Source organism: Tursiops truncatus, chromosome 10 (assembly GCF_011762595.2).
Source record: "Tursiops truncatus isolate mTurTru1 chromosome 10, mTurTru1.mat.Y, whole genome shotgun sequence".
NCBI classification, from domain to species: domain Eukaryota; kingdom Metazoa; phylum Chordata; class Mammalia; order Artiodactyla; family Delphinidae; genus Tursiops; species Tursiops truncatus.
Window position 1 is genome coordinate 38,200,601 of NC_047043.1, and position 26,279 is coordinate 38,226,879.

The 26,279-nt window shown below is 49.2% G+C and overlaps 1 protein-coding gene across 1 annotated transcript; it reads right to left on the reverse strand.

The window, feature by feature from the left end:
• Nucleotides 1-4,278: 4,278 nt before the first annotated feature.
• DEF6 (DEF6 guanine nucleotide exchange factor) lies at nucleotides 4,279-26,166 on the reverse strand. The gene is made up of 11 exons (XM_033864380.2): nucleotides 26,013-26,166; nucleotides 14,811-14,951; nucleotides 13,975-14,160; nucleotides 11,740-11,976; nucleotides 11,502-11,648; nucleotides 8,141-8,249; nucleotides 7,655-7,953; nucleotides 6,409-6,575; nucleotides 6,090-6,288; nucleotides 5,036-5,126; nucleotides 4,279-4,865 (listed from the first exon to the last, which is right to left on the reverse strand). The coding sequence occupies exons 1-11, from the start codon at nucleotides 26,106-26,108 to the stop codon at nucleotides 4,642-4,644; spliced, it is 1,896 nt and encodes a 631-aa protein (XP_033720271.1). The 5' UTR covers nucleotides 26,109-26,166; the 3' UTR covers nucleotides 4,279-4,641.
• Between the last annotated feature and the right edge of the window lie 113 nt (nucleotides 26,167-26,279).

The following is a 26,279-nucleotide window of genomic DNA, read 5'->3' on the forward strand; positions in this document are numbered from 1 at the left end:
CCGATGCAGGGGACGCGGGTTTGTGTCCCGATCCGGGAAGATCCCACATGCCGTGGAGCGGCTGGGCCCATGAGCCATGGCCACTGAGCCTGCGCGTCCGGAGCCTGTGCTCCGCAACAGGAGAGGCCACAGCAGTGACAGGCCCGCGTACCGCAAAAAAAAAAAAAAAAAAGATGGCAAAATATCTTCTTCTGCACCCGATAATGTCCCACCAGACCGACAGCTTCTCATGCCAGTCCTGATGTGGATTCAGGGTGAGCTTCCTTTCACTGTCACACTGCAACCAGCAATACCTCCTGTGTCCCATCATAGAATGTTAAAAAGCCTGGAATGGACCCCATTTACAGATGAGGAAACCAAGACTTAGGAATTGGCTTGCCACCTCAAGTTTAAACACTACCTGGCTTCCAAGAATGTCTCTAATCAGGCCTCATTCTACCTCATAGTTAGTAGTCCTCAAAATTTTTGCCCCGCTACCCCTAAAAGAATATATAAGAACTAATGCAGCTCCTTGTACATTTTTAAGGTGACATCTAATATATTTCATATTAGTTTAAAACTTAGTAGTTGCAGAGTATGGATGTAATTTCTACTATTTTATAAACATTAATATTTTAATATAAAACTACTATATTACCCTTTTAAATGTATTGACTAAGACTCAGAACCCATAGAGATTTGATGTTCACCATCATCCATCTTAAAAATACATGAACAGGGCTTCCCTGGTGGCGCAGTGGTTAAGAATCCACCTGCCAATGCAGGGGACATGGGTGTGAGCCCTGGTCCGGGAAGATCCCACGTGCCGCGGAGCAGCTAAGCCCGAGCACCACAACTACTGAGCCTGCGTGCTGCAACTACTGAAGCCCACATGCCTAGAGCCTGTGCTCCGCAACAAGAGAAGACACCGCAATGAGAAGCCCACGCACCGCAACAAACACTAGCCCCTGCTCGCCGCAGCTAGAGAAACCCCACGGACAGCAACGAAGACCCAGTGCAGCCAAAGATAAATAAATAAAAATAAATAAATAAATGTATTTAAAAAATACATGAACAAATAGATAAACCTACTGTATAGCACAGGGAACTATATTCAATATCTTGTAATAACCTATAATGGAAAATAATCTGAAAAAGAATATATATAACTGAATCACTTTGCTGTACACCTGAAAGTAATACAACATTGTAAATTAATTATACTTCATTTTTTAAAAAATTTTTATTTATTTTTGGCTGCGTTGGGTCTTCGTTGCTGCGCGCGGACTTTCTCTAGTTGCGGTGAGCGGGGGCTACTCTTCCTTGCGGTGTGTGGGCTTCTCATTGCGGTGCCTTCTCTTGTCACGGAGCATGGGCTCTAGGCACGTGGGCGCTCACGGGCTCTAGAGCACAGGCTGAGTAGTTGTGGTGCACGGGCTTAGTTGCTCCGCGGCATGTGGGATCTTCCCGGACCAGGGCTCGCACCTGTGACCCTGCATTGGCAGACAGATTCGTAACCACTGAGCCACCAGCGAAGCCCCTCCTTCCAAGTTTTGAAAGCAAAGATTTGGAAACCTGCTGACTTGAAAACGAAAGGAATTTTTTGTCTGACTTTTGAGCCATTCACTTTCTCAGCACCCACAGTCCTACACTAGCATTTCGAATCGTTGCTATGTTTAGTGTTTCAGGAATTTGACCCCTCTGGATTGTCCACTCCTAAAAGATACTGGATGGGTGAGTGGTGAACCTTGCTTGCCACTGCAAGTAGAGGAGGTGGAACTGTGAAGGAAGAAAGCAGCTTTGGTAAAGAGAACACTTGGAAGTTGAGGATCTGTGAATTGATTTTCTTAAAACTCCTCATACCTTAGAGATACCCCACTCCAATTAGAGAACCCTTGATCTTCCCATTCAATATCCAGAATCCAGACTTCTTGTGCCCATAAACGTGCTATGCTTCTTTCTATCAATACTTGCATTGTTCCCATGTTCTCTACTCTCCTTCCTTTTTAATAAGGGAATTCCCTGTCGGTCCAGTGGTTTGGACTCAGTGCTATCCCTGCCAGGGCCCCGAGTTCAATCCCTGGTTGGGGAACTAGGATCCTGCAAGCCGTATGGCCAAAAAAAAAAAGTCTTTAAGGGCCTATCAAATCCCACCTCACACCTAACACTTGGTTTTTTCTGAATTCCTGCCACACTTAGAATTTGAACCTTACTTTCCATCCCTGAAATATGCATCATGTTATCCTGGCAGCTTCAAGACACTTTAAATAGACTGTAGTGAAGTTCATTGCTATAGAGTTTGGTGTACTTGCAAAAGACATGAATTTTGATACCAGATAACATATAAGCTTCAGGAGGGCAGGGATTCTGTTCATTTTGTTCTGTGCCATATAGCCAGCACCTAGCCCCATACCTGGCTTATAATAAAAGCTTAATAAATAATTTGTTAAATAGGACTTCCCTGGTGGTCCAGTTGTTAAGACTCCCTGCTTCCACTTTGGGCACGGGTTTAATCTCTGGTCAGGGAAATAGGATCCACATACTGTGCAGCCAAAAAAAAAAAAAAAAATTTGTTGAATAAAGGAATGGTATTGAGTGGGAATCCCAACTGCTTCATCACTTTTAAGCTGAGTGACACCCAGTCATTCATATTAAAATTTATTCATTCATGAATTCATTCAACAAACATTTGCTGCATGCCTACTAAGAGCAGAGCATTGTTCTAGGCACCGGGGACATAAGTTGAAGAAAATATTTCCCTGCCCTCAAGGATCTCAAGCATCTAGTTATGGAGGCTGTTACATGAAGTAAGATGGAAAGAACAGCCAGTGTGCAGGCTCAGAAGAAGAAAAAGGAGGGAGCTGCTAGTAGATCTATAAAGCAGAGGCATAGGAGGCTCTCCTGGGCTGATCGTCAAGGGCCTTGTATGCCCCATATGGGAATGTGAACTTGACTATCCAGGGTACCACTGAGAGACTGGAAAGTGGAAAGAGTCAAGGATAGATATGCATTTTAGAAAGCCTATCCAGGGACTCTCCTGGTGGTCCAGTGGTTAAGACTCTGCTCTCTCAATGCAGGAGGGCCCGGGTTTGATCCTTCATGCCAAACTAAAAGATCCTGCATGCTGCAACTGAAGATCTCTCATGGCCCAGCGAAGATCCTGAGTGCCACAACTAAGACCCAGAGCCAAATAAATAAATATTAAAAAAAAAAAAAAGCCTATCTAGGGCTTCCCTGGTGGCGCAGTGGTTGAGAGTCCACCTGCCGATGCAGGGGACGTGGGTTCGTGTCCCGGTCCGGGAAGATCCCACATGCTGCGGAGCAGCTGGGGCCGTGAGCCATGGCCGCTGAGCCTGCGCGTCTGGAGCTTGTGCTCTGCAACGGGAGAGGCCACAATAGTGAGAGGCCCGCATACCGCAAAAAAAAAAAAAAAAAAAAAAAAAAAAAAAGCCTATCCAGGCAGCTGTGGGGAGAAGGGTTAGCAAGGAGACTTGGTTACTGCTCTAGTCCAATTGGGAGGTGACAAGGGCCAGAGTAAGGCAGTAGCCATGAGACATGGCCCCAAGGGGGTGGATTTGAGAGTGACCAAGAAAATCCAATCCGTTGGAGTTGGAGACTGATTAGATATGGGGCAAGATGGAGAAGGAGTCAAAGGTGAGCATGCAGGTGGAGGATAAAATTTTGCCAGGAGCCATGGGGATAGAGATTGAGCAGTAGATATGAGAGCATGAAGGAGAGAGAATCTACTGGATTTAATGATGGGTTTTTCATGAGGGGGATGGCAGGGAGGGAGCAAGTCATCCTAGATTCCCAGATCTCTGTCTTAGGTAACAAGGTAGGTAAGTCAGACAATATGGGAAGAGAAGCAAGTTTGAAACGATTTGGGCAAGTTACCTGACTTCTCTGAGCCTCAATTTCCACACATGTAAAATGAGAATAATAATATCCACCTCTCAGCATTGCCATGAGAATTAAATAAACTGGGAAATTGCAAGGCATAGAATATACATTCAATAAACACTTTGGGGTGATACCAATAATAGTGCTTGCTCACGTGCTGAACACTTAATCCTCAGAACAACCCTGTAAGGTAGGTACTATACTATCCCTATTTTGCCAACATGGGAACTGAAGCACAGAGAGGTGAAGAAGCTTGACCAAAGTCACCCAGTTGGAAAGTGGCAGAGTGTACTTTCCTAGCCACTGCATTATACCTTACTCTTTCTGGGACATATAACTGGACTTGAGGGAAGAAGAGAGAAAATGGTAGAAGAGACAGACTATAGACCTGATGCATAATTTATCCCAAGAGCTGATTTTATTTGGAAATGTGCCTCCACAACTTGGTGGCAGTCTGGGGACAGATGGCCCCTGGCTTGCTTGTTGACTCTCTTTCCCAGCCTAGGGCATAGAGTCCTTTGGGTTAAGGCACAGGGTCGAGTTCTCAAGGATTAACATCCCTGACAGCCTCAGTGGTCTGGGGCCTGGGGCTGGTGCAAAAAGATGAACCAGTTTCCATTCTGGACTGTTTCGTGGTTGGAGGGCCTGGGCCCTTGGCACCAGGACTGTAGCTCCTTCTTCTGCAGAGGCTGGTGTCACCCACAGGCCAGCTGTGGCCAGGTCCTAGTAGGCATGAGGTTGGGGTAAAGAGGCTAGTAGAGGTTAGTTTTCTGGTGCTGGGTCCACTTTATCTTCCTGAGGGGCAGAAGCTGAGATGGGCGCCTCTTCCCCACAATTGAGGGACTTCTGCTGCTCACTGCTGCTGGGTGAGGGGGTCTTGCTGCCGTGGGATCCCCGGTGAGTCAGGCGTTTTAGGGAGGAGTCACGGCGGGCAAGTTGAGGGGCCTGGAAGCCTGTGAAGGAGCTGCTGGTGGTGGGACGCTTGTCTAGCAGAAAAAAGGCAGGTATGAGGAAGGAGCAAGGTGCATGCAAAGGGGGAGAGGAGAACCCGCTGACCTGCAGTCCTGTGCTGGCTCGGTAGATCTGGGGGTATCCCTTCCACCCTCCCTTCTCCATCCCCGCTCCAGGGAAAGCTCCAGGGTCTAACCCTCCTCACCTCCAGGTTCTATTGGATGCATGAGCCGGTTCATCTGGACATTCCAGTGTTTCACGTTCGTGCTGGCCTGGCGCAACTTCCGCTGTGCAGCCTGTGCAGGCAGGACCAGGGAGGAGTGGGTCAGAGCCACCCTCCAAGACAGAGAGTCTTGACCTTTTCAGGTTCACATGCCCCTTAGGATCTGACAAAGGCTATTGATCATCTCCCCAGAAAAACTCATGTATGTTCATAAAGAGTTATGAAATCATTAAGAACTCAACTCATAATGAGTTGGCGTCGAATTTCAGGGGACTCACAGGCCCTCAAAGGGTCAGAAATAACCATAGTTTCCACTTATTAAGCAGCTAAGATGTACTAATATCTTATTTAACTTCCAGAGCAGAAGTTAATAGCAAACAAATTCAAAAGAGGTTAAGTGCCTTGCCCAGGGACATACACGGAGCTCTGAACCACTGCATTACACCACCTTCCCAAGACCTAATGCGAAAGCCTCTGCTCCAGTGTTCACTCAGCCATTAGCAGCGGTTGTGGGGTGGGGAATCATAGAGGAACTTTCCCTTTCTTTGATACTTATTTCTATGTTTGAATTTTTTACAATGACCATGTAGGCCAACAAAGCAAAAAAAATAATCAATATTAATAAAAACAAAACATCAAAAGTTAAAAAAAAAAGTCTTCTATGGAGATTCAGGCTCCAAAGAATGGAGCCAAAGTACAGGGACAGCAAAGTAGGGGCTGGAAGAGTAGGAGGAAAAATTTTTGCCCAGATTAATAACAATGATAAAAGTCATAGCTAAGGTTTCTTCAGTGCTTACTACATACTTAATTTCACGTGTTATCTCATTTAATCTTCATAGCAATGCTATTATCAGTCTCCTTTCTCAGATAAGGGACTTGGAATTCAGAGAGGTTAGGCAACTTGTCAGAGGTCACACGGCCAGGCAATGATGGAGCCTGAGGGATAGAGCTTGAGGGAAGGTTCCAGAGCCTGTGCGTTAACACGCTCACCCTCGTTCACCTGGCAGCCTCCAAGCTGCTCCACCCCAGGCCTCACCTCCACATCTTCGTCGGCTCTCTGCCGGTTCTGTCGCACCTCCTCCAATTGCTGCTGGGCCTGCTGCAGGGAGCGGCTCTGCAGGGCCATCTCCTGCTGCAATTCCTGCTTCTCCTGCTGTGCCCGCTCAATATAGCGCTCCTGCTCCTCCTTCAGCTGCAGCAGCTGCTTCAATTTCTCCTCCTCCTCCTCCAGCAGTCTGCCAGGCATCCACTCTGTCACCTCCAGAGCCAAGGCACCTCGCAGGTGCTCGGCAAGTGGGGCGGGGTTGGGGTCGGGAAGTCAGGGAGGGGAAGCAGAAAGGGCCCCTCAGTTCTACCTGGTCTGGGCTAGGCGCACGGCCTCCTCGTCTTGCCGAGCTTTCACCTCCAGTTGCAGGGCCTCCTGAAGCCTCTGCTGCATCTCCTCTAGCTCCTCGATGCGCTGCCGCTGCCGGGCAGCCTCCTCCTTCTTCAGCTCCATTTCAGCCTGCATGGAGGCCCTTGCCTGCTCGGGAAATGGAGCCAGGTCAATGGGGGCATGGGGGAGAGAGGCAGCAGGTATGCTGCTCCTTTCCCCAGGGCTTTGCTAGGCCAGCCCAACTACTTATCTCTGGGTGAGGGTCTGGGGAGTTCCTTCATGTCAGCGTTTCCTGATCTGACCCCCTCTGCAAGCCTGACTAATTCAGATAATGATCAGTGAACTACATGGGGGAAAGGGGCTCAAGTCATCCCCTTTTTAGCACCAGACTTAATAATTATTATTATACATTATAATATAACGTTTTATAATTATAATTAGGGTAGTGCTTGGAAGGGAATGACAATAATTATAATTGTTATAACAATTATAACTCGAAGTGTTTCCTTAGTTGATCCTCCTTTCCATACCTCTATAAGCCAAGTTCTATTGGCATCAACATGTCACAGGTAACTGAGGCACAGAAAGGCTGAGTAACTTGCCTGGGATCACACAGTTCCTAAGAGGCAGAGCTGGGATTGAATCCACAGTGTCTGACTCCAGATCTAGATCTCTTAAATCCTAAATCTAATTGCCTCTACACGCTTAGTCCACCTCCACATTCATCCTGCCTTCCTCCCATCCTGCATTCCCCAAAATGGTTTCATTATAAACTCAGATCAAGTCTAGTCCAACCTAGTCCAGCCTTGGTCCAAACTCATCCCCACTCACACCGTCTTTAGCAGCTCCTCTGTCCAAGTCCCGCCCCCAGCCAAGGTTTCTGAGCCAGGTCCCACTCTACACCTAGCACTCAGGTCCGACCCTCCCATTTCGTAGGCTCAGGCCCCGCCCCCTTACCATCTCTCCTCTCAAGCCATCCCTCGGCCAGGTTCCTTATCCCACAGGCCCTGTTCCTGGCACAGTCCCCGTCCCATACCCATCCTTCAAGCCCACAGGCTCTGTTCCCAAAACCCCTCAAGACAAGCCCCGCCTCCACTTGCATTCCTCAATGCGTGGCTCCGCCCTCGACCAAGGCTCCGCCCCAGGCCCCGCCCCCAGTGCTCAGCTCCCAGGCCTGACCGCACCACACCCCTCAGCCCACCGCCTCCTGCGCTGTGCTGCCCCACCTGCTCAGCCTCGCGCAGCTGGCCCTCGAGCGCCTGTTGCAGCTCGCGGTGCTGGCTGCGGCGCCGCTCCTCCTCTTCCTGCAGCAGGCGCTCGGCCTGCCGCTGCGCCTCCTGCAGCAGCTCCAGCTCCTGCAGCTTCCGCTCCTTCTCCTCCTGTAGCTGCTGCAGCCGCAGCACCTCCTCCTCCTTGGCCGCCCGGCGCCGCTCCCGCTGCTCCCGCTGCTCGCGCCGCTTCTGCTTCAGGTCCTTGTGCAGCGACATCTTCCCCTCGGCCTGCAGCCGGATCGCCGTCTGGATGGCTGCGGAGGGAGCGGGAGGGGCTGGCCAGGGGCAGGGCAGCCTCGAGGTGACCCACCGCCAGAAAGGGGCCTTAGGAGTTGCCCGTGTCCAGTGCCCAGCCTCCCGCTGGGCAAAGTGCTGTCACCCCCTTTCACAGGTGAGGCGACTGAGGGCCAGCCAGGTCCAGGCCACCCAGCGAGCACTCACCAGCCGTCCATTCCTGGCGCTGGCGCGTGTCTGAGGCGCTCATCTCGTACGTGCGGGAGGCAGTCTTCACACAGAACATGCAGCGCTTCCCTTCTCGGTCGGGCAGCACCTGGGAGAGGGTGGACGGTCCCAGACAGGCTGGCTTCACTGGAGCCAGGGCCACACCTGCCCCAGGGGTGCTGCAGCTCCAGCCCCTACCCCCGCTGGCTGGCCATCCTCCCCGGGCACCCCTCCCACTCTGACAGGAGCCTGCGTGGCCCGGTTTGAAGGTTAGTTATGGGGATACTTGTGTGCCCACAGCTCCGTATCCTTTGCTCTTTGAAGGTGGGACTGTTCTCTTGGTATCTCTCCACGGGGCCTAGCACAGAGGGATCACTCAGTGTTTATGCAGATCACGCTGGAACATCTCCCATGACAGGGTCCTCACTATCGAGACCGTTCATTTCCACAAAGCCCTGCCTGTTGAGAAAGTTCTCCATTCATTCATTCCACAGATATTTTGTAGTGTCTACTGAGTGCCACTCATTGCTCTGGGCCTTTGGGATACTGAGATGTGCCTAACAGACCAAATCCCTGCCTTCCCTAAGCTTACATTCTAGTGGAAAATAATAGCTATCACCTACTGAGCTTCATGTGTTCTAGAGTCTGTACCAGGCGTGGATTATTAGCTCCACTTTACAGAGAAAGAAGCTGAGGCTCTAAGAGGTCCAGGAACTTGCCCAATTCACACTGCCTATTAGTGGTGGAGCTGGATTTCTGCCTAGATCTGTGCTGTTTCCACAATGACAGCTGTTTCCCTATGTGACAAAAATGGATAGAGCCTAGGATGACTATAATAATAACATTTTTTAAGGTAAAATGAAAAGTGTTGGTGATACATTGGAACTTTCATACACTGCCGGTAAGAATGGAAGATGGTGCAACCACCGTAGAAAAGTCTGGCTGTTCCTCAAAAATTAAACATAGAATTAATGTATGGTTCAACAACTCTACTCCTAGGTATGTACCCTGAGAAAAAAAATATATCCACCCAGAAACTTGTACCTGGATGTTCAAAATAGCATTATTCACAATAGCAAAAAGATGGAAACAACCCAATATCCATCAAAGAATGGATAAACAAAATGTGGTACATCCTTACAATGGAATATTATTCAGCCATAAAAAGGAATGAAGTCCTGATTCATGTCACAACATGCTTGAGAACATTATGCTAAGTGAAAGAAGCCAGACATAAAAGGACAAATATTATATGATTCCACTTATATGAGGCACCTAGAACAGGCAAATTCATGGAGATAGAAAGCAGAATAGAGGTTACCAGGGGCTGGAAGGAAGGGCGGATGAGTTATTGCTTAATGGGTACAGAGTTTCTATTTGGGATGATAAAAAAGTTTTGGAAATAGACAATTGGGATGGTTACAAGTGAATGTACTTAATGCTACTGAATTGTAACACAAAATGGTTAAAATGGCAAATTTCATGTTATGTATATTTTTTCACTACAGTTTTTAAAATTGTTGTTTTAAGCCTCTAAAATAATGGACAGAGTCAAGGGAGGAAAAGGGATGGGAAGGGAGAAAGAATAGGGAGGTATAGAGTTGCCAAAGGGAATGGAATTTGGGTGAAGGAGAAAGAACTTCAGAGGAATTTTAGAAAGTTTTGCTGGGTAGAGTGAGACATAAGCCACTCCTCTGAAATCTTTAGCAAAGTCCACATTATTCATCAATGACTTTAGTATTTGATTTGCAGTTTGGTTTTTTTAAAAAAAGTGCTGACATATGGAATCTAAAAAGGACAAAACAAATGAACAAACATAACAAAACATAAACAGAGTTATAGATACAGAGAACAAACAGGTGTGTTTGCCAGAGGGTAGGGGGCGTAGTGAGAGGAAGGAAGAAGTTGAGGAAGATTAAGAGGTACAAATTTCCAGTTGCAAAATAAGTGAGTCATGGGTGTAAAATGAATAGTGTGGGGAATATAGTCAATAACTATGATTACATAGTTATCTTTGTATGGTGACCTATCATAACTAGACCTATTGTGGAGGTCAGTTTGAAATATATAGAAATACTGAACCATTACGTTGTGTAACAGGAACTAACACAGTATTGTAGGTCAATTATACTTCAAAAACAAACAAACAAATCCATAGAAAAAGAGATCAGATTTGTGGTTACCAGAGGTGGGGAGGGAGGTTGTTGCGGGGATAGAGGGAAGGTAATTGGATGAAGGTCATCAAAAGGTACAAACTTCCAGGGCTTCCCTGGTGGCACAGTGGTTAAGAATCCGCCTGCCAATGCAGGGGACACGGGTTTGAGCCCTGGTCCGGGAAGATCCCACATGCCGTGGAGCAACTAAGCCCATGCGCCACAACTACTGAGCCTGCGCTCTAGAGCCTGTGAGCCACAACTACTGAGCCTGTGTGCCACAAGTACTGAAGTCCACACGCCCTAGAGCCCGTGCTCCACAACAAGAGAAGCCACTGCAACGAGAAGCCCGTGCACCACAACGAAGAGTAGCCCCCGCTTGCCGCAACTAGAGAAAGCCTGCGCGCAGCAATGAAGACCCAACGCAGCCAAAAAATAAATAAAATAAATTTTAAAAAAGAAAAAAAGGTACAAACTTCCAGATATAAGATATAAGTACTAGGGATGTAACGTGCAACATGATAAATTAACACTGCTGTATGTTATATAGGAAAGTTGCTGAGAGAATAAATCCTAAGAGTTCTCATCACAAGATAATTTTTTTCTATTGAATTTTGTATCTATATGAGATGAGGGATGTTCACTAAACTTATGTGCTTATCGCTTTATGATGTATGTAAGTCAAATCATTATGCTGTACACCTCAAGCTTATACAGTGCTGTATGTCAATTATAGCTCAATAAAACTGGAAGAAAAAAAAAAACTGGAAGAAAAAATAAAGTGTGTTACTTTTCTAAAAGAAAAAAAAAATTGCTGCCATGGCTGAGAATAGCCTTGAGGTACCCAGTACCCAGGCAACTGACCCTTGAACAATGCAGGGGTTAGGGGTGCCAAACCTCTGCCCAGTCAAAAATCCACATATAACTTTAAAGTCAGCCCTCAGTATCCTGGTTCCACATCTGCAAATTCAACCAACTGCTGATGGTGCTGGCTGTACTCCTGAATGTATTTATTGAAAAAAATTCACATATAAGTTCCAACTTGTGTTGTTCAAGGGTCAGCTGTATTTGGGTTGCACTCATCTAAGCGGGAATTTGTCACTGTGGCTTTTCCCATTTACCCTCCTCCTGACCCTCTTGCCTTCACACTGCACTGGAGCCCCTCTGAGCCTTGAGATGTGCTTTACCCCCTCAACTGTCCCCCTCACCTCCACGCAGCACTGCGCATCCAGCAGGATTGTACCCCTTTTCTCCTTGCACTCTTCACTCCCGAAATAGCAGAGGCAGCTGGGCTGCAGCTGGAACCAGCGTTCTGCCCAGTTCCTCCTCAGATGCCCTCGCTTCCACAGGTAGCCCTGCCAGCCAGAGCAAAGTCAGAGGCATCACTGCCCCCCCCCCACCTTCACCCTCCTCGGGGTCCTCCCCTAGTTCCCAGCCTGGCCTGACCTGCTTCAGGACGTCTTGGATGAGTTCCTGGTAGACCTCGTGGATGGCCATGCTGAGGGTGTCTCGCCCCACGCCTCGCAGACAGCGGCCTGAGTTGAAGAGCTCCAGGAACTGCCAGACGCTGAGCCCGCTGGTGCTCTGGGCTGCCTGGGCCTCCTGGGCCAGCAGCTCCTCCAGCTCACCCAAGCCCACCTCCAAGCTCATGCTGCTGAGCACCTTCTTCAGCAGGTATTCCACCTGGAGCGGGGGAGGGAAGGCTTGGTGGCTGCAGCAGCCTGTGGCGCTGGTGCCAACACCAGGGGGCGCTCCCATCAGGCGCCCGGGGCCTGGGCAGAAGTGACCAGGGACAGGACGGTGGGGTAGGGTCAGAGGACAAAACAACTAAACACTGGAGGACACCTGAGTAGAGATTTAGGAGGGAATCCTGGAGCCCCAACTTCAATTCAGGCATCCCCTCCCCAAGCTCCAGTCTCACTCCTTCCTGCCTTGAATTAAGGGCAGGGTGAGGTGGGAGCTGAGGGGGCCAGGGGCCAGGCCGAGACAGCAAGTCATAGAAAATGTCAACAGGGGAACAAGGGTCCTCTCATCCAATACCCTCACTTTGCAGATGACAAAACTGAGGCTCAAAGGGGAAGGGGGCCTTCCCTGGTGGCGCAGTGGTTGAGAGTCTGCTTGCCAATGCAGGGGACATGGGTTCGAGCCCTGGTCTGGGAGGATCCCACATGCCGCAGAGCAACTAGGCCCGTGAGCCACAACTACTGAGCCTGCGCGTCTGGAGCCTGTGCTCCGCAACAAGAGAGGCTGCGATAGTGAGAGGCCTGCACACTGCGATGAAGAGTGGCCCCCGCTTGCCGCAACTGGAGAAAGCCCTTGCGCAGAAACGAAGACCCAACAACACAGCCAAAAATAAAAAATAAAATAAATAAATAAAAAATGATAATAAAAAATAAAGGAATTCCTTTCAAAAAAAAAAGTGCGGGGGGGGAAGTGACTTGCTCTGAATCATACAGCAAGTTGGTAGCAGCCAGAACTCAATTCAGATCCGCATCCCATGATTCCTTATTCCAAGCCCCAAGCCCCAACCTTAGGGATCCTTCCCCTATGGGAGGGCAAGGGGATTGGAGGTGGAGTAAGCAGAGCAGGGACAGGAAACCTGTTACAGAGGAACAGGAAGTGGTGGTTGGGGTACCTCCTGCTGCAGTTTGTTCACACTGCATGTTGATCACACTAGCAAGCAGCTTTCTGACCTCTGAGAGGCCACCTCGTCCTGACTGGCAGGAGTCTGACAAAGATGCCCAGCCAGCCAGGTGTCTGTATAGATAGACACATGTCCCTCGACTGCCCCAGCAGCTCCTTGGGAAACTCTCTGCAGGACTTTCACTCTGGGGGCTACTGGGTCTCTGCTGGGAGTGGGGCGGGACACCCCTCACTCTTCAACAGAAGCAAGGGCACGAATCTGAGCGCAGTTAGATGTGCCAGGACTTCTTGTAAATACGGTGGATCTCTCCCCCACGTACCCTACTCTAAAGACCTAAATTCGCCCTGGTATCTTCGCAACCACCAAAAGGGCTAAAGGGTCAGGAGAAGGCTGAATGGACAGGGGAGAGAGGAGGGGGAGTAGAGGGAGGGTACAGGGTGACTGGAAAAGGGGGGGCATCTGCCCTGGCTTCACCCATGAGTTAAGGAGGTAGAGGCTAGATTCTAGGCCTCTACTCCCAGGATGCCTTCTCTGGGGCCCTGAGGTGAGTCTGCCCAGGCTCTCCCCTATATTGTAGAAGATGGGAAGAGAAAGTCTGAAACCAGGGGCAGACTTGGTTGCACACTTGGAGTGACTGGAGAGATGTCCCAGGAAGGTCTCTATTCCCCTAATAATAGCATCCTTCTCAGGTTGCCACAGTGCCTAAAATCCTGCCATTTGATTTTAAATGTTCTCATTTTTAAATGCCCAGTCATGTATCAGGCATTCACACCTCTGTGTAAATAGAATTTGCAGATCATTTTCCTACTGTGAGGGCTAGCAGAGCCTTGAAGGAAGTGTAGTTTTTGACCTCCTGGGAGAAGGCATAATTGTTCTGATATGGACACTTCTAAGCATCTGGAGACAGATGGGTGTGAACAGGTCCCAGGGTGGGGAGGTAAAGAAGAAAGGGGATGTGGGAAAGTATGGAGGCAATTTGGCCTCCTTCATGGTTCTGCTAAGGTCTGTCCCCAAGTGATAAAGTCCCTGGGGCTTACCTCATCAGGAACCATGATCAGAGGGTACTTGTCCTCAGACAGGAAGTTGAAGAGGCACCAGAGGCGGAAGGCATCCTGATTGGAGAGCATGCTGTTCCCGTTGCTATCCACCTGATAGTTCTTCTTGGCCGTGAGGGTCCAGCACAGCTCATCAAAGTGCTCCTTAACGAAAGCCCCCTCCTCCACCTGCCACCAGGCCGGCAAGTCAGCTGAGAAGGCTGCCCCGTCCCTGCTCTACCACCCAACTAGGCTCCAGCTGGCTTCTTAGGGTCATCTATTCCCCTGCTCCCCACACTGCCATGTTGGGGCTCTAACTTGAGGAGTCCCTGAGCTGATGATCAGGTAACTAGCTGACCAACCAGCCTGACCCCAGCCCCCAGCCCTGCTACTGCCACCACTCCCTCACAACCACTGCCCCCAAGTCCCCTGCACACAGAGAAACTCAGGTCCCTCAGCCCAGGGAGAAAGAAGGGGAAGCCCAGGAGGGAGTGGACAGTCAAGGAGAACCTGAGAAGACAGTGACAGCTGGGAGAAGCAGGGGGGACAGCACTTGGGGGAAACTTGAGAGCCTTTTGTAAAAGTTACAGCTGGAAGCTAGGCAGGGATGGGGTGGAAGGTCGTGGGAAAGGTGGAGGCTAGGATAGAGAGGAGGAAGCTTGAGAGTGAGTTAAGGGGAGCCAGGAGGGCGCAAGTGGCTGGGAGGTGAAGGATGGAGATGGGAGAGCAGGGGTGGACAGAGGGGACAGAAATGGGGTTCATAGGGAGAGGAGTTGGGGTGGCAATGTATTAGGGTGCTGGTCAGGTTGGGAAGTGGGGAGAGGTTAGAGGGGCCCCACCTTGTCCAGGATGTACTTGTTGAGGTAGGGCATGTACCCCTGGCTGGACACAGGGCCATCGTCATCATCTCGGAAGTGCTCCTCCAGGGCCACAGGGTCGTGAGGGATGTGCAGGACGGTGTACAGGTTGTGGGACAGCACCTGAGACAGAGGGCAGTTTGCCTTCCTGAACCCCAACCAAAACTGGGCCAAAGGGCGGCTCCCACCTCCTCACTTGTCCCCACCCCCATTCTGGCTGAGTCTTCTGCATACATTATTCAATTCAATCATAACTAAAGCTTCTGTATATATAGACACAATGGAATGTTATTCAGTCATTAAAAAAGGAATGAAATCTTGCCATTTGCGACAACACGGATGGACCTTGAGGGCATTATGTTAAGTGAAATAAGTCTGATAGAGAAAGACAAATACCATACACTCTCACTTATATGTAGAATTTTTTAAAAAGGGAAAAAAAGGTGTTCACAGATACAGAGAACAGACTGTTGCAAGAGGTGTGGAGCGGGGAGGTGAAATGTGTGAAGGTGCTCAAAAGGTACAAACTTTGGGTAAGTCATGAGGGGACTTCCCTGGTGGTCCAGTGGTTAAGACTCTGAGCTCCCAATGAAGGGGGCACGGGTTCGATCCCTGGTCAGGGAACTAGATCCCGCATGCTGCAACTAAAAGAGCCTGCATGCCGCAACTAAAGATCCTGCATGCCACAACGAAAATCCCGCGTGCAGCAACTAACACCCGGCGCAGCTAAATAAATGAATACAATAAATAAATATTGAAAAAAAAGTCCTGGGGAGATATAATATATAGCATGGTAACTATAATTAACAATATTGTATTGCATCTTTGAAAGTAGCTAAGAGAGTAGGTCTTAAAAATTCTCATCACAAGAAAAAAAATTTTGTGTAACCATGTATGGTGACAGATGTTAACTAGACTCACTGTGGTGATCATTTCACTATATATATATATATAGATATAGATATAGATATATATAGATATATATATATATGATCATTACGTTGTAAACCTGAAATTAAAATGTACATTATACCTCAATAAAATCCAAAAAACTAAAACTTGTACACTTGCTATGCACCAAGCACTGTGCTCAGCACTTTACATATACTTCACTTAACCCACATAACAAGTGTTTATATCCTCATTTCACAGATGAAAAAAAACCCTAGGCTCTGAGACATTAAGTAACTCACCCAAGGGCACAGGGCTGGCAGAGCTGGGATTCAAACCAAGGCGGCCATGCTCTTTGCCACTTCGTCAGGCAGGTATGTGCCCTTTCTGCAGACAAGGACGCCGAGGCTCAACCGACCCAGTAACTTGCCCAAGGACCCACACTGAGCAAGAGCCTAGGATCCAAATCCAGCTCTGCAGATCCCAAGGCTCAAGGGCAGAAGCCTGACATCTACCATCAAAGACTCAGGCTGCTGTGTGCCTAGAGTCCAGTGTGTCTGCTCCAGGAAGGGCATGTGCAGTTCCAGTCACTGCCCTTCTAAAGATGGAAGGGAGCTGGAGAGGGAGCAAAGAAGGGCCACGGAAAGTGGTCTGTGGGATGTGGAGGACAAGGCTAAAAGGGATGGCGGCCATGACAGTACAGAGGGGAAATGGGTTGGTTAACAAACCCAGGATATTAGAACAAAGATGTTGAAGCTTGAACGAGGAGATCAGGAAAAAGATAAAATTGTCTTGGGGTAATTCTGTTATAGCACTTATCACAGACAGCGTGAATGATTAAAAATTGTCACCTAGTATGTGCCAGTCACTGTATGAGGTGCTTTCTATACCCCACGTCTAATCTCGTCAACCATGATATACAGACATTATTATCTCTGTTTTTCAGATGAAGATGCTGAGGCTTGGACAGGTTAAGAGTAACTGGCAGAGTTGAGGTTGCAACTGGTTGTTCCCGGCTCTGAAGGCTGCTTCCCCATTAAAATATTGACCCTGGGGCTTCCCTGATGGAGCAGTGGTTAAGAATCCACCTGCCAATGCAGGGGACATGGGTTCGCGCCCTGGTCCAGGAAGATCCCACATGCTGTGGAGCAACTAAGCCCATGAGCCACAACTACTGAGCCTGTGCTCTAGAGCCCACGAGCCATAACAACTGAAGCTTGCACACCTAGAGCCTGTGCTCCACAACAAGAGAAGCCACCGCAATGCAACGCCTGCACACTGCAACAAAGAGCAGCCCCCGCTCGCCACAACTACAGAAAGCCCGCGCGCAGCAATGAAGACCCAATGCAACCAAAAATAAATAAATAAATTTATAACAACAAAAAATATATATATATTGACCCTGAGCCTCATTCCCCAACTATATAGTGAACTCTGGAGGCCAGGTCTATGTTCATCTTTATGTCTCACAGCACCTATGTCCTCTTCTGCACACCAAAGGCAGTCAATAAATGCTGTATTTAAGGGCTGCTTCCACCACCAGCAGTCCACCTTGGAATCAGCTCCTCTGAGGCAGAAGCTGGCAACATCCTAGAGATGGCGTGTATACCAAGTCTTCATTTCTTTATTCTCTTTTGTGAGAGGAGGGGTAGAAGGGTTTGAGACTTCTTCCTAATGTTCTCCTGGGCCTCAGGTTCAACTCAGCAAAGTGGGAAGTAGGGGGGGCCCAGCAAGGGGATTGGTGTATCTCTTTTCCCTCCTTTCCCTCTGGACAGCCATCTCTGATCCCCACCCCAACGCTCATTCCCATGATCTTCAAATTAGCTCATGTGCCATCTTTGGTTTTGCCTACTCTTGCTCTAAAGGACATCTGAAGTTTCTTCCTGATGAACTCTGCCCCCCTCCCTTATTTTGGTAATGGAGCCTTGATTTTCCTTTGAGAAGTAACTCTCCCCCATTTTCAATATCTGTGGTATTGGCCATTTGCACCCCTACCCTACCTGGCTGCAGAGGTGGGCACATTGGAGTCGTGGTGTTTGGTTCAAGGATGCACATGACCAAATCTAGGCCAATGAGAATCATCCCTGGGATTTTTGCTTCCTCTAGTGGAGAAGAAGTGTACTCTTTCCCATGGGTATACATGGAAAGAGTTAAGCTGTTAGAAGATAGAGGTAGCTGACATTTTTGTCCCTGTGTGGGAAGTACCTGCTTAAGAATAAAGCTATCAGTGAAGAAAAGCAGAGTCAAGGTATAAAGAGTCATCATTTGAGGACCTAGATCCAGCCATGCCTGAAGCCAATACTATGCTTGGAGTTTTGTTGGTTATGTGAGTCAATCTATAACATCTCCTTTAAGTTATTTTGAGCTTGGTTTCTACCACCTATATGCAGAGAATACATGATTAATACATCCGTGGTCATAGGATACCAGTCCACACTCTAAGAGGTGCCACCACTCCATGCTTAGCACTTAGAATCCAGGGTGACCAACACAAGACAAATACCCACTTCTGAAGAGATAGGTGTTATTCTAAGAGTTTCACATATTTCTACCTGTTGCCTCCTGGCCTCTTTTCAAATTACCCATGTCTTTATCTTTCTTCAAGCCTCCTAAAGCACCTCTTTGAGGAAGCTTCCTGCATAGCCCAGCCAAATGGCTACACTCCAGTGAAGCGTGCGGGGGGATATGGAAGGCCAGGAACCTTCACTTTCTAGTTATGAGGCCTTGGATAAACTCCTTCACCCCCTGAGCCTCAGTATCATTGTCAGTGAAACAGGGGATAATACCCACCACGTATAGGGGCCGTGAGGATGGAGTGAGATATATATATAGAGAGAGTGAGAGAGTTAGCTCTGCACAGAACAAATATAAGTTCCCTTCTCATATAGAAAGTGCAATTTTTTACCTAACAAATTAGCAAAGATGCAAAAGACTGATACTATCAAGTATTGAGGAGGTTGTGGAGAAATGGGAACTCAAATGCCCCACTGTTGAGATGTGAATTGGTAGTCTTTCTGGAGGGCAAGACTGTATCAAAAATAAAATTGGGCATGACCCCAGCAATTTTAATCATCTAACCTATAGATGCTCAAGAGAACAGTTACCTGTACAAGAATGCTCACTGAAGCATAGTTTAGAATAAAAGGCATTGGGAACTTCCCTGGCAGTCCAGTGGTTGGGGCTCTGCGCTTCCACTGCGGGGGGCACGGGCTGATTCCTGGTCCTGGAACTAAGATCTCGAAAGCCGCGGCATGGTGAAAGGAAGGAAGGAAGGAAGGAAGGGAGGGAGGGAGGGAAGAAAGGAAGAAAGGAAGAGAGAAAGAAATGAAGGAAAGAAGGAAAGAAGAAAGGAAGGAAGGTAGGAAGGAGGGAAGGGAGGAAGAAAGGAAGAGAGAAAGAAAGGAAGGAAAGAAAGGAAGGAAGGTAGGAAGGAAGAAAGAAAGGAAGGAAGGAAAAAAGAAAGAAAGAAAAAGAAAGAAAGAAAAAGAAAGAAAGAAAGAAAGACGAAAGAAAGAAACGGAGAATAAATGAGGCACTGGAGACAGCCCAAGGCTCCTTCAAGAGAGGACAGGTGGGCTTCCCTGGTGGCACAGTGGTTGAGAGTCTGCCTGCCGATGCAGGGGACACGGGTTTGTGACCCGGTCCGGAAAGATCCCACATGCCGCGGAGTGGCTAGACCCATGAGCCATGGCCGCTGAGCCTGTGCGTCCAGAGCCTGTGCTCCGCAACGGGAGAGGCCACAACAGTGAGAGGCCCGCGTACCGCAAAAAAAAAAAAAAAAAAAAAAAAAAAAGAGGGGACAGGTACACCAAGTCATAGACCTGTGTGTGGTTGAAAATTTAACTTCTGCCACATGTGTACTTATGGGCAGGTGATTTAACTTCTCCAAGACCTTAGTCTCCTCCTCTTTGAGGAAAAAAAGGCGCCTGCTCCACAGGGTGTTTTAGAATGAAGAGCTTAGCACAGCACCGGGTACATAGTGCAATAATAGAAATTGCTTAATAAAAGTTGTGAGCTATTTTTATTATTATATTTGTATGAACAGACATGGAAAGATATGCATACTATACTGGCAGGTGGAAAAAAGCAAGCTGTAGAATGAAATATTTGTAAAATAATATGTGTGCAAAGATTATGCTGAACCATATTAAACTGCTATTTTAGTAGGTCAAAACAATCAAACATCAGCAATTTCATATAGTTCAACCTAGTAAGTTTATTTGTACATAGAAAAAATTTAGAAGACTCAGCAAACTGTTAACAGCTATCACCCTACCACTCTTCCCCAGGGAGGGGAGGCAATTTCACATTCTTTAACATTATTTTTGTCTTTCAATTTTTTTAACCAGTAAAACATGTTTTACTTTTCTAGTAAATTTCAACTTCTTTAAAATTATATTCTTCGGAACCAGGAGCATATATTGTTTTCATGGCAACATTTTTAAACTATAGAGATTAAAAGACAAAGGGTGCCATTAACCACTGTTATTAATGTACCCTGCTATTAAGTTGCTCTGTGATAATGTTCTTTTGCTGTTCCCTGTTGGTGTGAGCATTTCTGGGTGTTCTACATTCCTTGAGGGCAGCAAAGACTCTAATCTCAACCCTGACTCCAGAGCTCAACACAGTGTCCCCCACATTGTGTTAATCAATGTTTTTGACTAACTCCTCAAGTCTAACTTAAATGCTGCAGTGGTTTCCCAAGGTTCTCAGAGTAAAATCTCAGAGTCTTTCCAGAGATTTTACTCTGTACCTTCTCTGACCTCATCCCTCTTGCTCACTTCTCTCCAGCCCCTCTGGCCCCTTTGCATTCCTCAAGCACACCAGGCACACTCTTGCCTCAGGGCCTTGGCCCTTGATATTCCTTCAACCAGAAACATTCTTCGCCCAGGTCATGGCTCACACCCTCTCCTCCTTCTGATCTTTACTTAGGTGTCACCTTCTCAGGGAGGGCTTCTCTGACCACCTTACTTAAATCTGTAATCCTATCCCCTCTACCCCCCACAGTAAGGATAGGGATATCTTCTGCTTTATTTTCCTCCATGTCATGTATCACTTATTTTATCATCTGTGTTCTCTGACTAGAACGTTAGCAACACAAGCGTGCGTTTTTTTTGTCTGTTTTATCCACTGCTGTATCACTGGACCTGGCATATAATGGATACTCAGTAAATATCTACTGAATGAACCTAAGTGCTTCAAGGGGAGAAGCAGGAAAAATACAAAAGTCAGACGGACGTGGACTGAATCTCTCTGAGCACATGAACCTCGCTGGGGCTCAGTTTTCACATTTCTAAAAATGGAGTTCAAGGAGATGATGTACAAATTCCCTCCCACCCCAGGATAGAACCTGCCACCCAGCAGCACACAGTTATCTGAGCTGTTCCTCTCTTTGGTTCACTGGCCCACGCTCTCCTCTAAGACCTTCCTCACCTGGACATTTTGCCAGGGGAATCTGAGGAGACCAGGGCAGAGAGGCTCCGACCCTGTTAGCCATCAGGTGTCAGGACAAAGAGGAATTAAAGGCTCTAGACACTCAGGGCTCAGGGCCTCTCCCCAGAGAGCTCAGCCGACCTCAGACTGCCAGGCTTCCTGTGCCTGGGTGCGGGTAAGGGCCGGGGGTGGGGAGAGAGTGTGACCAGAGGAAGGTCATGCTGGAAAGGAAATGGCAGGAGTGGAGGCTGGCTTGCGGAACTCACCTGCCGATTTCAATCAATCCTTAGCCCTGGAGGCAGGGCTCTCATTCTCCTCCTTTTACAGAGGAGGAAACCAAGGCTCAGAGAGGTGGAGTGTCCTCTTGCTCAAAGACTGATTCTAAAGCCCTAGCTAGATCTCTGCTACATTGGCTCAGGTTAAGCATCAGAATCACCTGGGGAGCTGGTTGAAACTGAAATCTGCTGGGGCCCGCCCAGACCTACTGACTCAGAGTTTCCGGGGTGGGGTCCAGGTGTCTGTAGTTTTCACAAGCTGCCATTTGGGCTCCCCCAGAGAGGATTCTCTGTCTTCCCCACCCACCCAAGCAGCCCCTGACCTCTGGGTTGGCAGCCATTGACCTTTAAGAGGCTTCATTTATTCACTGTTTCCTCTGGAGGCATGTTGGGGGTGTGGTTCTCCCCTGGGGGCTTGGGAGTTTCCTAAAAGCTCCAGTGCAGCAATGTAATGGGCGCCAGGCCCATGGTCCTGTAGTTCGCAGACTTCAGGAGTTGACGCAGATACAGAGGGTATGGGAATCCATAAAAGTACCAAGCACTAACTACAAAAAGAATGACTAATTTCTTTCTCCTAGCTGGCCTTAGTCTTTCTCCCTCCCTCCCCTCTCCCTTCCTTCCCTTCCTTCCTTCCTTCCTTCCTTTTTCTTTCTTTCTTCCTACCTTCCTTTCTTTCTTTCTTTTCTCTTTCTTTCTTTCTCTCTCTCCTCTCTCTCTCTCTCCTCTCTCTCTCTCGTTTAGATGGCCTATAGTCTTTAAACGTAGCTAGGTGCTAAGTAATTCTTTTAAAATATATAGATCCTTTTTAAGAGTCACTGAATGTATTTTTCTCAACCAGTGGGGTACTAAAGCAAAACTATCATGAGGGAGTAGCACCAGGAATTTTAAAAGATGGGAATCTCTGGATTAGCTGTGTGCCTGCTGAGAGCAAGAAGGGGCTTGGAGGGGTTGGCTGTCAGCATCAAAGGAAAGACAGAGGCTCAGAAAAGGGAGAGGAGAAGCTGCATCAAGGATCAATTTCACCTGTTTGAGGTACTTTGTTAAAATTTATTTTCGGAGGCTAGCCAGAGAGCGTGGTGATCCCCAGTTCAGCCCTCAGGCTTTACAGATGAGAAACCAGAGGTTCAGAGATGGGCAGTGACTTGCCTAAGGTCACCCTACTGGGGAGCAATATAGGCCTCAGCTTATATGGCTCCGAGTCAAGTGCTCTGCACATCATTGAATCATCCTCCCCTTCCTCCACACTGTAGACTGAGGAGACCAACAGCAGGCAGGGGTCGGGGCAAAGCTGAAGACCCCACTCTTCAGATTCTGGGACAGGAGTTGTTATTAACTTCTCCTCTACCGAGGAGAAGGTGGTTGTCCCTCTCCAGAGGAGACACAGCCCGAAGCTCAGAGGCTCTTGGTGGGCAAGAGACCCTCCCTGGGCCCCAGGACTGCCCCGAGTGCCAATGAGAGGCTCTGGGAGACCTGACAGAGCCAAGTAGGGAAGGCCCTAGTTCACCCTCCCTGCCTTCCCCCTGCTCCTGTCTGTCAACGGGAAGTGGTGAGCCTCCTAGGATCCCCACTGAGACGCACTGCTCCAACCACGCGCCCAATCTCGGGACCCTCACCCCAGCCCTGGCAGTCAGGGAGTGGGGAAGCCAAATTCTTAGCTGATCATCCATGAAGCCTAAAGCCAAAGCTGCTCCCGGAGGGAAGATGGTATGGCCGTTAGGAAACCCATCATTCCCAAGGCTCGCCTCCCTGCAGCCCACTGTCAGGATGGGAACTCACTCCTAAAGCTCTTTAAAGAGGGAGATTCTGAGGACCCTGCCAAAGCTCACAGTCCTGAGAAACTTTGTGTTCAACCTAACTCCGTTCTGGGCAGAAGTGCCATTCTTATTGATCTATTTTTATTTTTCTCAACCCACCTGGACAAAGGCTATTGTACTTTCTATAAGAATTCAGAGAAGGGGCTTCCCTGGTGGCGCAGTGGTTGAGAGTCCGCCTGCCGATGCAGGGGACGTGGGTTCGTGCCCCGGTCCGGGAAGATCCCACATGCCGCGGAGCAGCTAGGCCTATAAGCCATGGCTGCTGAGCCTGCGCGTCCGGAGCCTGTGCTCCGCAACGAGAGAGGCCACAACAATGAGAGCCCCGCGTAAAAAAAAAAAAAAAGAATTCAGAGAAGAAAACTCATCTCATCTCTCCCCCAAGCCTTCTCTTCTTCAGAGAAAACAATCCTGACTCCTTGGGGTACTTCTCAGAGCACTTGCTGTTCCTCCTCCTTCTGGCCTCATCACGGCTTTGCCCAGGACAGCAGGTGGCAGCCTTTCTACCAACGCATCAGGGGAGAAGTGGTGACTGTTGCAGACAGACAGCCTGCTCTGGGCTGGTGCGGGTCTCCTGCCTCTTCCCAACTGAGGACGCCAAGGCCAGAGGCAGTTTTAGCAAGGACAGGCTAACCCCAAGATCTCTTCCCTTCTCACCAAGTCTTCCAGTGGAAGGAGTGTGCCCTGCCCTGCGGGTCTGTGTCTCATCTGCTTCTTCCTCTGCCTTCTGGCCACTTCTCTATTGCTCTTTTGCCTTTCCGGCATCCCCACCCCCAACACTATCACTACTTCCTCCCATTCCAGTATCTAGCACTATGGGCTTGAAGGAGAATTGCCTTCCTTATCTTCCTCTCCTATGACATGGGCCCTACCATTTATGCCCCACCGGCCACTGGGCCTGAGGCTCCCACTGCTAGCTCAGATTCCCAGAGTGGACAAGTTTTCTGTCAAGTGGGCTGAAATCTACCATTGATCCTGTGGGACCACAGAGGCTGCTGGCAGTGGGCTCAATGTGAGCTGCGAAGCGGTACAAAGACAGCAGATGGTTCAAGTATGCAAGCTCCCCAGGCGATCTTCCTTGCAAATACTCAACCTGTGGGGGTGGGGAACAGGCATCCACCCAGTTAGAGGCCAAGACAGAGGCTCAAACTAGAGGCTCAAACTAGGAAGGCTTACTGCCTGATTGGCCCAGGAACCGGAGAGCCATGGAGTGCTGTATCTTCCTTGTATGAGAGGCTTAGAGAGTCTGGAGGTGTCATAGGGCCACAGGTGATGGAGTGGTAGAAAATGGAACCTTGGAGACAACAAACCGTGGAGGTTGGGATTGTTCCTGGAAGATGTTAAAGGGGCAGAGTGGGAGGTGGATGCAGGACATGGAGTTTCCACAAGGACAGATTTTGGATGATCTGCTTTTCCTCTGTCTATACTGAAGACCTCACTAGATTACATAACCTGCAATAAGACAATTTAAGTAGAACGTAAGGAAGAACCTGTCTGTTGGGAGATTCTCTCAGATGATCAAAAGTGGTAGTGGATTCTCCTTCCTGGGGGAGCCAAGAATCACTTACTGGATGCTCACAAGTCTGGCTAAGGGGTCGATTATGGGATAGGACCAGTTTGGGACATCCAAGTTCATCGTGTCCAAGTTCAAAAGTAGGGGGATGGAATAGGGGTGGGGTACAATGCCTAACCTGTCCCATCCGTCTCTCCCAGGTTTCCAGGCACCTCCTAGCTCGATCAATTAGAATGGAGGTTTCCTTGAGACTGCGCTCCTCCTCTGTGGGGGGTGGGTGGCAGGGGAGATGCCAGGATACTATGGCCTAGCCTCATGCCAGGCACGTAGCTGGTGCTCAGTAAATATTTGTAGAGTGAATGAATGAATCCCTAAGGCAGATCCCAGAGGGCTGACGCCCACCCTGCTCCTGACTCCCCGCGTTCCCTGGCTCCAACGGCCTAGGGCCTTGTTTCTTCCCCACTAACTAGGGTGAAGGCAGCACTAACGCGGGGCTACAGGAAAGAAGGCGATAAACGTTTTGGTCCCCCAGGAATTATCTAGGACCAAGCATGAATTTCAGGGCAATCACTGATGGGGCTCTTCCTGGGCTCAGATTCCACCCCTTCCCTACTCGAGTTCTCAGGGTCTAAGGTAAGTTTCTCAACCTGGCGTGTACGGTGTGAAGGGGGTGGTGAGCCAGGCAGCAGTATAATGGGGTCTTCAGTCCTTGCCCCTTCCCACCTCTGTCCCACCTGGGAGGCAAGGTCCAGGGGAGCTGCTCTCCTGCGAAGGATGACTGAGCTGGCCTGGTTTGGGGCTGCGAGAGGCTCTTGAACCCTCTCTCTCAGCTCCGAGAGGAAGTGACTGACAAGCACTAGCTAACTGTCTCTCTTCAAAGCCAGGAGGAAGCGGCAGGAAGGAGTAGGGTGTGTGCCCGAGCTTGACTCTGGGGAGACGTGTGCTCGTCACACGGAGTCTGGGATGCAGCTTGGCCTGTGGCCCTCAGAATCCCATGATGGCACCTCTACTCTCCCGAGAGTTGGGGGCCAGGGCTCTGGGCGATGCCCCTGCACACACCTCACTGGGGCCTCTGGACAGGGGGCAGCAGCATCCACTAGGCCATGTTGCCCCAGTTCCCCAGCACGGGCCCTCCCACCCCTCCTGGGTCCCTGGCTAGCTGGGTGCCCCAGGAGGAACACAGGGTTCAAGTCTAGCTTCAGGCAGCAGGGGCTGATGAGACGTGTCTGCCGGCCTCCCCTGCGCCCCGGGTGCCCCTCACCTTGAGCTGGGACTTGGAGACCTTGCCGCTCTTCTCCACATCCAGCGCGGTGAAAGCGTACCAGACGGACTTAAGCAGCTCCTTGCGCAGGGCCATGGCTGAGGCGCCCGCCCGGCCCAGGGGCGGCTCTGACACCAAGATCCGGTTTCAGGAAATGCAAACGGCTGCAGAGACCGCAGAGGGGCCGTGGTGCAGAGCAACAGCTCCACCTGCCTGCTCTCGCGGGCTCCCCACACCGGCAGGACCCAGCCTGTTGCTCTTGCAGTG

Excerpts from the sequence above, each read along its gene's own strand:
- DEF6 (XM_033864380.2), bottom strand. The coding sequence starts at position 26,108 with ATGGCCCTGCGCAAGGAGCTGCTTAAGTCCGTCTGGTACGCTTTCACC. Across the intron at positions 11,977-13,974 it reads TGATCATGGTTCCTGATGAG|GTGGAATACCTGCTGAAGAA; the intron begins GTAAGCCCCAGG and ends CCCCCGCTCCAG. Across the intron at positions 6,576-7,654 it reads AGCTGCGCGAGGCTGAGCAG|GCAAGGGCCTCCATGCAGGC; the intron begins GTGGGGCAGCAC and ends TTTCCCGAGCAG.